This window comes from Dendrobates tinctorius, unplaced genomic scaffold (assembly GCF_039654945.1).
Source record: "Dendrobates tinctorius isolate UK_male_01 unplaced genomic scaffold, ASM3965494v1 ptg000081l, whole genome shotgun sequence".
In the NCBI taxonomy this organism is placed as follows: domain Eukaryota; kingdom Metazoa; phylum Chordata; class Amphibia; order Anura; family Dendrobatidae; genus Dendrobates; species Dendrobates tinctorius.
This window is the reverse complement of record NW_027361749.1, coordinates 17,039,443-17,053,333: the sequence shown is the minus strand read 5'-3', so window position 1 is coordinate 17,053,333 and position 13,891 is coordinate 17,039,443. Positions and strand designations below refer to the sequence as shown.

Sequence of the window (13,891 nt, the reverse complement as noted above, 5' to 3'; positions counted from 1 at the left end):
GTGGTGAGGGGGCAGAGCTTGTGTGACATCACAGTGAAGCTAGGACGGGTGCGCGAGAGAGGCACAATACCGACGCATTTCAAGGCGTAGCTCCCCTCTTTTTACAACTAGCGCTCCAAACCTAAGTGCCTCAAACCCTGCCACTTCAGCATCAGCTGTACTCAGCATTTACAGCAGGATTCTTGATTGGACAATCAAACACAAGTGAGTACCACAAGTCCACTACAAGTGCACAACAGATTACTCAGTCCAAATCCTTTACCATTTCTTCAGCAGCATCTTTCCATAACGGATGCACTATATCTGACAGTGAGATCCACCTGACATCACTTTTCATTAAGTGAGTATCCGGCAACCGGATTTCTTTTTTCCTAGTATCTCAGTATAGCACGTTGAGCTATCTTTGTTTATCAGCTTAATTTATTTTATATTTTGATATATCTAACTTTTACTTTACTTTTTACTGTATTTGTTTTTTCCCTTCGGGGACTTGAACCTGCAATCATATGATGGCTTGTGCGCTATACTGCAATGACACAGCATTGCTGTACAAAGCAAAAATCAGTCTCCTATGAGTATTGTCATGACAAGCATGGGCATCTTCAGCAGACCCCTGGCTGTCATGGCAACCTATTGGCACCTCGTGATCAAGGCAATGCTGCTGTCACAGATTAACAGCAGCATTTTACAGGTTAATAGTCATGGGTCTGCCGAAAAAGATGCAGGCTTAGCTTGTGAGAATGCATCAGAGGCAGAGAGATGACATAGACCCTGTACATCATATGTCATTAAGGGTTCAAATTTAAAAAATTGCAGCCGAGATAGTATTGTTTTTCTTTTGTGTGGCTTATTAATTGCATAGAAGACTGAACACTGTTGTTGTCTACCTTGTAAGAAATGCATTGAAGTTTAACCAGAATAAGGAGCTAAGAGAGTGCCCCAGCAATCCCACTAGCTTCAAAGCAATGCTAGCAAATGCAATAAAAAAGAGGTTATACGCACTGTGCATGTTTTGGAAATACTGCTAGACAGTAGTGGTGGTTGGTCACTTAGGCAGTGTGTTATATATGTATGAAAAGAATATTGGTAACATCTCAAAAATGGCAAAAAAACAAACAATAAATAAGATGGGAATAACCAATTACTGCATTGAGATACACTGCAATGCAGAAGAACCTTGATGTAGAGCTACAGAAGACTTGTCCCCCTTTCCCTCTAAATCCCCTGAATGAGCTCTTATGGGCCATTAATTATTTGAATAGTTATCATGGAATATTATATACCTCATATGGAGACAACGGCAGATAAAACAGTTGAGATTAGTGAAGGGGGGCTTATTTTTAATACATTTAAATGTAGATGTCTGTTTTTTGCACATCTGATTTACTAGTCCAATTTAGCAACCATACACACCACACTTATGCCATGACCTGCTTCCACATTTTGCTTTTTGTACGTGTACAGTACCTATTTACCTAGCATTTTGTGTTATAACCTGTTTGCCAAAAGTCGAATAATTGGAATTGAAAAGATTTTCAAAAGTAAATTATAATGTAATAATCCACTTTTACCAAGACTATATCATTTCAATTCTGCTGGACTCTCGGTTGTACAATTAAAATAGCAAGTTATTGAACATTTCAATCAACCACATCTGGGTGGTGATCGCCTTCGATTATTAAAACAAAGAGAAGCCTTTTGGATATGTTGTAATCTTTTACTCCAAAAGGTCTCAATAGGAACTGTTACCTTCATTTCTTTATTTGAGGATCATTAGCTGAGTATTTTATTTTGCACAATTTCACCTTTTTTTCATTATGTGTGCAGACTGGTTCACCATGTTGACCTAATTAATATTTATTTTTTTCCCTTGTGTCCAATTCTGGCATATTACAGATTGTAGCAAAATCAGGATATGACCTATTATACATTTTAGCTGGTCGTTATTACCAGCATCTATGTTTTTGTACGTATAGGCGTTATTATTTATATGCTCATATGCATGCTTCACATGTAAACCTTATATATTTGTTTTATTCTTACTTATTCCCAATCAGTTTTCTTCCATTTCATTTTCTGTATTATGTTCGAACATTATTTTCCTCCTTTATCCTCCTGGAACCAAGCTTAAATATTGTCCAAGATCGATTTTCATATGAATATTTATTTCCATCATATCCTTTTCTTATCTTAGCCTCTCAAAGCTGTCACTGGACCACTAACATTGCCACACTCTCCTGTTCACACCAGCCTCTCATTCTGATTACTGGAACAACCACTTAGATACTGTGTCTCTTTACACAATGCATGTGCTGGCCTGGATTTTTGTTGATGCATGAGTTAATGATACACCCCTTCTGTGACACAGAGACCCAATCCCCAATACACATTCCTGAATGGTCACTGCCCTCTCACACTCCTTCAGGCAGCCGGATCTATTGAAACCTTACAGTCTCTGTTTAAACTCAGTACCTTCTCATGTCACACTGCGGTGGACACTTCAGACACTCCACAGCACTATCATTCTGAAATAAATCGGTTCTTCCAGGGCAAACCTAAAAGAAGCGGTTTGTTTTTCCACCTATGATGTCAATTGTTATCACTATTACCATTGATATACTGTAGATATTCTTCTGTGGATGATCACACTTCAGCTGGGTGTAAAGCCATGCCACTTCACAATATTTACATTGTTTTCCTAATTAGAACTACTAATGGTCTTAGTTATTCAATCATTTAAAATTATTTTTGAGTTACGCTTTTCCTTTTAATTTACATATTATGCTTTTGATGGCCCAATATTTAGCTTTGTTTTTGTTATCCAAGTTCCTATCAATTCAGTCTTTTTACCAAATTGGAGGAAATTTTTCTTACTTTCCTTTTCTCAATCTTGATGTCGTATTTTACTATCCCTTTCCTTTTTTCCCCTTTTTTCTTCTTCTCCCTTCATTTCCCTTTTTTCCTCTTCTAATTTTGACACACTATTTAAATATATGAGTTAATTGTGTTATGCACATTGCACATTATACTGCATACATTTCTTTGATATGTGGTTTATTTTATTTCCTTATTTTTTCTTACCTTAGTGAGTCCTATATGTATATTTTTGAGTGAACTGATAAAGTCTATTCTTCAGACCAAAACGTTTTCTCATTCTGGATTGCAGTTGTCCAACATACAGTATCTTTCTTTTATCACATATGAGTGCCAGGTTTTTTTGTCCATTTGTGGAATATATGGTACATCCCCCATCTCAGTCGCAGCTGGGTGATTTTACCTCTGATATCAACAATGTCAGTTTGAGTCAATTTTTTGAGCAGAATTGTCTGCCTGTAAAATATGACTAAGGGATAATTTTTGGAATGTTTTTCAATCAAAAATAAACATGGAAAATTTGGCAGCGGACTGTATTAATAAATGGATTATTTGTTACTAGTAGGTTACAATCCTTATCTACAGAGAGGTCACTTCAACATTAATAAGGCTGTGTTTTTGTTAAAGAACAAAAGTAGGATTGAATATAATCCTAGGGAACCTCGCACTGGTGTACTGATAGGACCTTAGTTATATAGACCTATTGTGATTGCACTTAAGAAAATACAAAAGCAGTTTGTATGAATATAACATACCTGCTGGTTTACTGGAAAATTCCTGTTTATTTTTTTTATCTGTGAAAACAAAATATGTAATGTAAGTAATGTGAAATTGTCAAACAAAATATATTTACATATGTATATATGTGTTCATGAGGCTGTTTGATTACACATGTGCTCAAACAAACCTCTGAAGCCTTTACAGTACAGCTGTAGTTAGTCAGAAAATAAATTACACACAGGTGGACACAATTTACTAATTATGTGACTTCCAGAGGCAGTTGCTCACTCAGTACTTAATTTAGGAGTATCATGCTACAGGGGCTGAATACATATGCAAGTCATAATTTTCAGATTTAAATTTTTAAAAACAATTAGAGAATAAAATTATTTACACTTTACAAATACAGTGGTGTGAAAAATGTGTTTGCCCCCTTTCTGATTTCTTATTATTTTGCTTGTTTGTCACACTTAAAAGTTTCAGATCACAAAACAAATTAAAATATTAGACAAAGATAGAACACATAAACACAAAATGCAGCTTTTAAATGAAGGTATTTATTATTAAGGGAAATATATATCCTAACCTTCAGTGCCCTTTGTGAAAAAGTGTTGCCCCCTAAACCTAATAACTGCTAGGGTCACCCCTGGAAGCACGAACTGCAATCAAGTGTTTGGAATAACTGCCAATAAGTATTTTACAATGCTCTGAACTAATTTTGATTCACTTATCTTTGCAGAACTGTTGTAATTCAGTCACATTGGAGGGTTTTCAAGCATGAACAGCCGTTTTAAGATCATGCCAGAGTATCCCAATCAGATTACGGTCAGGATTTTGACTAGGCCAATCCAAAATCTTAAGTTTGTTTTTCTTAAGCCATTCTGAGGTGGACTTGCTGGTGTGTTTTGGATTATTGTCCTGCTGCATAACCCAAGTGCGCTTCAGCTTGAAGTCACAAACAGATGGTATGACATTCTCCTTCAGGATTTTCTGCTAGACAGCAGAATTCATGTCTTCCATTTACCAATTCAAGTCTTCCAGGTCCTCGAAGCAGCAAAACAGCCCCAGGATATCACACTGCTACCACCATATTTTACTATTGGTATAATGTTCCCTTTCTGAAATGCTGTGTTACTTCTACGCCAGAAGAAATAGGACATACACCATCAAAAAGGTTCAACTTTTGCCTCGTCAGTCCACAGAGTGTTCTCCCAAAAATCTTCGAGACCATCAATATGTTTTCTTGCAAAACTGAGACAAGCCTTTAGGTTCCTATTTCTGAGCAGTGGCTTTCATTTTTGAACTCTGCCATGAAGGCCATTTTTGCCCAGTGTCTTTCTTATGGTGGAGTCATGAACACTGACGTTAACTGAGGCAAGTGAGGTCTGCTGTTTTTTGGATGTTGTTGTAGGGTCTTTTGTGACCTCTTGGATGAGTCATAGCTGTGTTCTTGGAGGAATTTTGGGTGGCCAGCCACTAAAGACGAGGTTCACTATTGTCCCATGTTTTCACCCCATTTGTGGATAAAGGCTCCCACTGTCATTCACTGGAATCCCAAAACTTTGGAAATGGCTTTATAAACTTTTCCAGACTGATAGATCTCAATTACTTTGTTTTTAATTTATTCCTGAATTCTTTTGGATTGTGGCATGATGTCTTGTTTTTGAGGAACTTTATGTCTACTTCACTTTGTCAAGCAGGTCCTATGTAAAGGCCCTGTCACACTAAGCGATATCGCTAGCAATATCGCTATAACGTCACTGGTTTTTGTGACGTTATAGCGATATTGCTAGCGATTTCGCTATGTCTGATGCTTACCTCCGACCGCTTCCCTGCTGGTTATCACTGATTGCGCGAGAATGTCCTGGACCGTTTCTCGTTGTCAGCTTCCTGTGGCGCCGACGAGTGACGCGTGGATACGGGCAGGAGGACATCAGGATCGCCTCGTCTGAGAGGTAAGTAGCGACCACCGACCCTTGCTATGTCGCTGGTGAGATCTGCCTGTGTGACAGCTCACTAGCGACCACTTAGCGATGCACCAGCGATCCTGACCGCGTCATATATATATATATGGTGGGCCATTTATAAGGATACACCAAAATAAAATGGGGATAGTTGGTGATATCAACTTACTGTTTGTGGCACATTAGTATATCGGAGGGGGGGAACTTTTCAAGATGGGTGGTGACTATGGTGGCCATTTTGAAGTTGGTCATTTTTGATTCAACTTTATTTTTTTCAATGGGAAGAGGGTCATGTGACACATCAAACTTATTGAAAATTTCACAAGAAAAACAATGATGTGCTTAGTTTTAACATATCTTTATTCTTTCATGAGTTATTTACAAGTTTATGACCACTTATAAAATGTGTTCAAAGTGCTGTCCATTGTGTTGGATTGTCAATGCAACTCTCTTCTACTCTTGACACACTGATAGCAACACCGCAGAAGAAATGATAGCACAGGCTTCCAGTATCCATTGTTTCAGATGCTGCACATCTCGTAGCTTCACAGCATAGACAATTGCCTTCTGATGACCCCAAAGATAAAAGTCTAAAGGGGACAGACTGGGAGACCTTGGTGGCCATTCAACTGGCCCATGAAGATCAATCCACTTTCCAGGAAAATGTTCATGTAGGAATGCTCAGACCTGACACCCATAATTGATGGTATGTGTGGTATATGGGGTACAAAGATAGTGGGGACATTCATCTTCAATGGAAACCTCAATGCCACTGGATATCTGAAATTGCTACATGATGATGTGTTACCCTCTTTATGCACTCAAGATGGCACATTCCCTGAGTTTTTCCAGCAAGATGGTGCACCTCCACATTATGGGTGTCAGGTCTGAGCATTTTTACAAGGAATCTGAACCCCTTAGACTAGCATTTCTTCAGCAGTGTTGCTATCAGTGTGTCAAGAGTTGGAGAAGAGAGTTGTATTGACAATCCAACACAATGGGCAGCACTTTGAACATATTTTATAAATGGTCATAAACTTGTATATAACTCATGAAAGAATAAAGTTACATTAAAACCAAGCACACCGTTGTTTTTTCTTGTGAAAGTCTCAATAAGTTTGATGTGTTACATGATCCTCTTCCCTTTGGAAAAAATAAAGTTGGATCCAAAATGGCAGACTTCAAAATGGCCACCATGGTCACCAACCATTTTGAAAAGTTTCTCCCCTCCCATATACTAATGTGCCACAAACAGGAAGTTGATATCACCAACCATTCCCATTTTATTTAGGTGTATCCATTTAAATGGCAGTATATAATTTTCGGCAAAGTGCTTTCCTGGGTTGCAAGTGCTTTCCCAGAATCCAACATACAGTTACCCCATAGAGATAACACATAAGTTATTCTTGTACCATACCCCATTAGTCAGCATTATACATTGGTAAGCTCTTGCTCAGTATGTTATGCATGTTGGGATCCAACCTAGGTCCTAAAAATAGCTTTTGTGTCTAAGATAAACCTCAGCCTATGAGATCCCTCTGAATGCAGGGTCTAATAGACTACCTGTCAGTCAACCAACCACTAACAGGTTAGATAATGTGTATTGTCTACATAGATTGTACAATGGAGTTTAAAATATTGCAAGTTTAGGTCCTCTTGTGGAACTAGTAAGTATTCTGAAAAAAATAATTAATGTTTTAAGTGATGAAAAAATATAAATATTAAAAATCCAAATCCCATTTTAAATACAAAACACATATTTAATATTATCACATTAAGAATGGCCCATACTGTAAAACAGTATTATTATTTATTCTGTATGGTTAATATAAAAAATGTTAATAAAAGTGATCAAGTTGTGCTCGTCCCCAAATGACGCCAACAACTATGCCTTTTAGCAGTATCGAACAGCTCAGAAACATGTAAAATGTATGGGTTTATGATATAATATATATATATATATATATATATATATATACACAGATATATATTTGTGTATTATATGTAGTTTTTAAGTGATTTTAATGTCCAAAAGTAGGAAAACATAAAAAGCAATATTAATTGGGTGCCACCTTAATTGCATTCATCTGCAGAATAAAGATGTGGCAATTAAATGATAGGGCGAATAACTGAAAAAAATGCAATTGAAGATTTATTTATTTTTTGTTCATGCCTCGTAAAAATAAATTTAACAGTGAAAAAAATCATATTGTACTAGTAAAGAATGCAGCTTGACTGCAAAAAACAAGCGCTTATACAACTTAGTCTACAGAAAAATAAAGTTACGGGTATCAGAAAATGGAAAATAAATATTTTTTTAAGTCATTTTTGTGCAAAAGTAGCAAAACATTAAAAATTTGTATTGTCATGATCATATCAACTATTGAGGCTGCCGTTAAGGTAAAAACTGTCTGTGACACCAAAGGGTTAAAGTCCAACTCCACTAGCAGTTAGCAGTAATTGTACTGTGTTAATGGGGTTGTCAAGACTTATGATATTGATGAACTGAGTATAGATCATCAATATCAGATTTATGGGGGGGTCCTAGCTGTTGAACCCCCACCAATCGCATATTGATAACCTATTCTATGAATTGGTTGTCAATATCTTAAGCCTCCACAGCTGTATTAAAAAACACTGGAATCCAGTGAAATATTTTTCTATACATTGTGGAAAAAAGAAACAGTGCTTGCCACAGAATAGTTCATGGAGAATTATATTATTTGGTAAAACAAAAATGCTATGTGAACATTGCCATGCACCCAAAACTACTGTGAATAGTTAATATTCTCACTAAAATTATAAAGCCTTCAATTCTAGGCACAAAACTGTTTCTGACCAATCATCGAAGGAGTCGTGGAATATCTACATTGTTTACAACATCATGAAAATATGGATGCTTTAACGTAAATAATATAATACTTTCCATTGAAAGACTAGAAGGAAACATTGCTTTCTTCAAATAAAAGTGCTTGTGTATCATCACTTGCTTCACAAATTCTCAAAATAGGAACAGTATATTAATCATTTCAGGATTCTAGTTAGTGTCATGTAAACTGGTAAGGTGTCCCCCCAGCTACATTATACCTTGATCCAGAACTAATAGTTTGCAGCAAAAATACAGTATACAATTACAGAGCCATAAATTCTAGCTGTAAAGCTCAGTAATCAATCAAGTCTCTCTGTGGATAATGTCTTATATAGCTACAGCCATATCTATAATGGGAATACAGAAGTGCCGCTCTACACTGCATGCAATTTTACATGTAATTTTATTGCACTTAACCTAAAAAGATGTAATTATTTTACAGTATCTGCAATAGTCACATTAATTGAAAAAATACGTCAGAAAGAGAAAACTTTTACCATAATAATTAGAAGACATGAACAGATCTTTTGAGATTCAAATTTACCATCCTTGACAAAAGTTTCCTAAAATGTGATTTGCGGAGTCTCAAGTACAACAATTGACCTGAAAAGATGTGTAAAACACTTTGAGGGCTAATAGGACTGTAACAAATTAATTTCAAGCTCTCTAACCCCTTCCTGACCTTGGATGTACCCAGTACATCCTGGTTGGGAATGACTTCCCGACCTTGGACGTACTAAGTACGTCCTGGCCATTTTGCATTAATAGGAGCTTTGCGCTCGAATGTCACTGGGTATTCAGCTAATATCATAGCCCACACCGCTTAAGGCAGTTTAACTGATCCTGCGATCGATGTTGATTGCAGAATTTAGAGGGCTAGGAGAGGGAAAGGGTTTCCTCAGCCTTACGATCAATGCACCCGGCGAAATCATCATGGCGGTCCGATCATTGCCATGATGACCCAACATCCTGGTCACCAGTCTACGGCAAGACCATGAGCATAGAATGGTCACAGGGGCCTGTGTCAGTGAAAAACTGACAGTTATAAACCATTGCAATGCTGGCGCACCGTACTGGTTTAGAACAGCGATCAAGCATGTGAAAGTGAAAGTCCCATAAATGGAATTAGGAAAAAAGATTTAAAAAAGTTGTAAATATGTATATTTTTTAATAAAAAAATAGCAATAAAAAATAAAAATATATTGTACTCATATATTTGTATTTTTAGTTTCAAAAGAGCTTTAGTAACATTTTAACATTGCATTTAACATAAAACGTAAACATAAAAAAGTCAAAATATATGCCCTAGGCATGGAGACTGCATAAAGAAGGAGGGGGGAGACATAAGAGAAAAGAGAAAAAAAGAAGGGAGGGGTATAAAATATATTAGTAAATATCATTGGCCTGTATCTAGTACATCTTATTTTGCAGATGCAAATCATAAAGTAAAATCAACATATAATTCAATGGGTATATTATGGTACACTTGATAGATACAAACACATATGTGAACTCGGGACCTAAAAGTCATTTAATGCAGCACAACAGGCAATCTTTCAACATTTTATCAACATTATAGATTACAGGCTAGGGTGGTAAAGAGAGAGCATGATTTAGCATAGGGTCAGAATGGAGGACCATCCACTGGGCCCAAATGCTATAGAAGAGCTCAAAGATGTCTGATCTAGTAGCTTCAATATGCTCATATATGATCAGTGTATCAACATGGATAAAACTGTTTTCCATTTTGAGGCTATATGAATCCGTGCGGCCATAGTGATAAAATTAAAGAGGATATCTGGGACTACTGGTGTCATGCTGATTGACAGTTGGCTTCAGCTGCCTAGCTGAGGGAAGTCTGCTGTCATTCAGCATGACACCAGTAGTTTTGCCCTGTCAACAGGAAGAGAAACTGCTGCTCTGTTGACAAGGAGCAGCTGAATCTCTGGCAGGAGGTGTCAATAACCATTGAGGGGTATAACATGCAGGTAGTTGCTTCTGTTAACAACTACATGGCTTTAAAAATTAAAACTCTGGATATCGCCTTCAAGTAAATTAAAGGATTTATTAGATAATCCTGAAGTTTCGTCACCAAAAAAGTAAACCAGTTAGGCCAAGAAGGGTTGACCCTACGATTACACTCCTAATCAAGGTTTTAACCTCAGGCCACAATGATTTTACTAAAGAGCATGTCCACCCATGTTTCATGTCATCCAAGAAATCACAACCCCTGAAGCATTTATCTGTTGTTTTAGGATATATCTTATGCAATTTCACAGGCACATTGTATATTCTGTGGACAACCTTTAAAAATATTTTTGTAAGTGAGGTTTGGTTTCTGCATGTTGATAGGACTTTGTAACATTGATAGCACCTTTCTATAGGCATGGCCAATCCCAGATCTTTTTCCAATCGTTCCATAAACCTTAATTCCTCCCCTTCAGGAGGTAGGTTGAGTATAGAATATAATAGTGAGATAATCCCACATCCAAATGAGTCATAAAAGCACTTATGTTCAAAGGGAGTAAATGCTAGGTTATTCTTAATAACGGGGTTTTTCTTAGCAAAATGCAAGATCTGGTTAATACTAGAGTTGAGCGACTTTTGGTTTTTTAGGGTCGCGTTTCGTTTCGTGAAACCCGACTTTTCCAAAAGTCGGGTCGAGCAAGATCGTCCGATTATAGGGAAAAGTCGGGGTCGTCCCGAAACACGAAACCCAATGTAAGTCAATGGGGAATAAAAGTCGGCAGTGAGAGGAGGACAGGAAACACACCTACAGTGCCCATTTGAATGCCAAAAGCATCAATTCTTCTTACTTAAGCTTGTCAACCTTAATTAACTTCATAATACAAGTTATGCACTGAAAAATGGGGGTTATTTGGCTAAAGTTGTGGGGGGGAGGGCTGGCTGCAGGTTTTCATGTGCCCTGGGCGAAAGAGCGCCCCTTTAACACATACCACAACTCATCATGCTCCGATACGGCAGAGAAATAGCGGTATAGTACAATGAAAAATACCTCACTTTTTACATCTCATGACGAGGCCCATCTATTTCTCCATACAGAATCATTGGTCCCATATAATGTTTGAAACAGTATATGATGAGCTCCACATAATGCTACAGTATATGTTGGTCCCCATGGATGGAGCTCCACTGTCTTATGGGCCCAAATAATGCTCCAAACATAATGGGCCCCATTTCTAATGCTCTAGTGTATAATGGGCCCTGTAAATGCTGCTCCAGTGTCTGATGTCCACCTTTGGAATGTTCCAGTGTATGGTGGGCCCCATCTATCATTCTCCAGAGTATAGTGCTCCCCAAAAATTGCTGTCCCAACATTGAAAACAATCAAATAAGTCTCCTCGCTAGGGAATCCCTGTACTAGTCTAGACTCCTCGTCGTCCCCATCTTCCATCTCACTGCACAGTATTTCAACTTTGCAAGTGCTGTGATCCTGGGCAAGCAGGGGGGACCCACTCGTTGGCGATGGCACTGGCACAGGGCCCCTGATAGTACGGTGGTGTGTCTGATGGCGGGTGGGCCGAACCTGCACTTTCATCTGCAGCTTCCTCTTTGTCACCGTGTAAGATGGAACTGTATATGGGAAGGGTAACCTGAGTTTCATCAGGGTCAGATTCAGGCCGGGTAGTGTGCGAGGGGAATGTAGTGGTCTGGGTCAATGTACCAGCAGATTCATCGAGCAGTGGCTGGGCATCAGTGCACTTGTGTCGCCCCCAGGAGTACGGTCGCCACAGTGGCATTACCTTCTTCCTAGGGAGTGTGATGTCATGCTTGGGAGCAACGAAGGATCTCTCTAGCAGGTTAACTGATTGGGCGGCGTTATTCCCACGAGTCATGACCCTCCAAACAGCGTTCATGAAAGCAAAGTGTTTGTTTTACGTGGGCAGTATGGTTGCAAAGCTGAACCTTAAAGGAATGTCCAGAAGGGCACCACCAGGAGTGGAGCCTACGGTTAAATTCGACTCCACCTGGGAAACCTCAACCATGCCAGCTACAGAACAGATGCACACATTGCAAGCTTAATTCCGTTAACGAACGAGACTCCGTCATGCCCCGCGGTCCGAGTCCGGCTTACTAGAGGGACACGTGAGGCTCTGGCACATGAGATTGGCCAATAACTGGTGTGTCATGCCCTTACATGTCCGTGGCTGCATGTGTGCTACACTGAAAAGGCCAGCGTTTGTCGCTTACAGGTGCAGATAACCCGCTGAACAATGTTAGTGATGGGGATCACTGATTACAATTATTACCCGCGAACAATGATTTCCCAGTAAGTGCAGGTCAACCGCAGTTCCGGAATTAGGCCTAACTGTCATTCCTGAAAAAATGAAAAACTTACGTGTGCAAACCACAGGTGCTGTAGCTTGCTTAACAGCTCGCCAGCCGTTCTCAGGCCCAGTATGGATTACACGTGATTGCACAAAGGTGAGAAAGGGTACCGTATCCCCGGATAACATGTATGGATAGCGTACACATTCAAAATATATGTCTCAGGAGGCAGGCTCAGACGGTGTTAGGCCCAGTATGGATTGCACGTGATTGCACAAAGGTTAGAAAAGGTACCGTATCCCCGGATAACATGTATGGATAGCGTACACATTCAAAATATATGTCTATACATCAGGAGGCAGGCTCAGACGGTGTTAGGCCCAGTATGGATTGCACGTGATTGCACAAAGGTTAGAAAGGGTACCGTATCCCCGGATAACATGTATGGATAGCGTACACATTCAAAATATATGTCTCAGGAGGCAGGCTCAGACGGTGTTAGGCCCAGTATGGATTGCACGTGATTGCACAAAGGTTAGAAAGGGTACCGTATCCCCAGATAACATGTATGGATAGCGTACACATTCAAAATATATGTCTCAGGAGGCAGGCTCAGACGGTGTTAGGCCCAGTATGGATTGCACGTGATTGCACAAAGGTTAGAAAGGGTACCGTATCCCCGGATAACATGTATGGATAGTGTACACATTCAAAATATATGTCTCAGGAGGCAGGCTCAGACGGTGTTAGGCCCAGTATGGATTGCACGTGATTGCACAAAGATTAGAAAGGGTACCGTATCCCCAGATAACATGTATGGATAGCGTACACATTCAAAATATATGTCTATACATCAGGAGGCAGGCTCAGACGGTGTTAGGCCCAGTATGGATTGCACGTGATTGCACAAAGGTTAGAAAGGGCACCTTTTCCCCGGATAACATGTATGGATAGCGTACACATTCAAAATATATGTCTCAGGAGGAAGGCTCAGACAGTGTTAGGCCCAGTATGGATTGCACGTGATTGCACAAAGGTTAGAAAGGGTACCGTATCCCCGGATAACATGTATGGATAGCGTACACATTCAAAATATATGTCTCAGGAGGCAGGCTCAGACGGTGTTAGGCCCAGTATGGATTGCACGTGATTGCACAAAGGTTAGAAAGGGTAC

The 13,891-nt window shown here is 39.1% G+C and overlaps 1 protein-coding gene across 2 annotated transcripts in view; it reads right to left on the bottom strand.

The window, feature by feature from the left end:
- SNTG1 (syntrophin gamma 1) overlaps positions 1-13,891 on the bottom strand; it is a 957,068-nt gene that overhangs the window by 48,370 nt on the left and 894,807 nt on the right. For both annotated transcript variants that reach the window (XM_073583787.1, XM_073583788.1), the window contains one exon: positions 3,630-3,668. In XM_073583787.1, the coding sequence (XP_073439888.1) occupies positions 3,630-3,668 (39 nt within the window). The remainder of the gene's footprint in view (positions 1-3,629; positions 3,669-13,891) is intronic.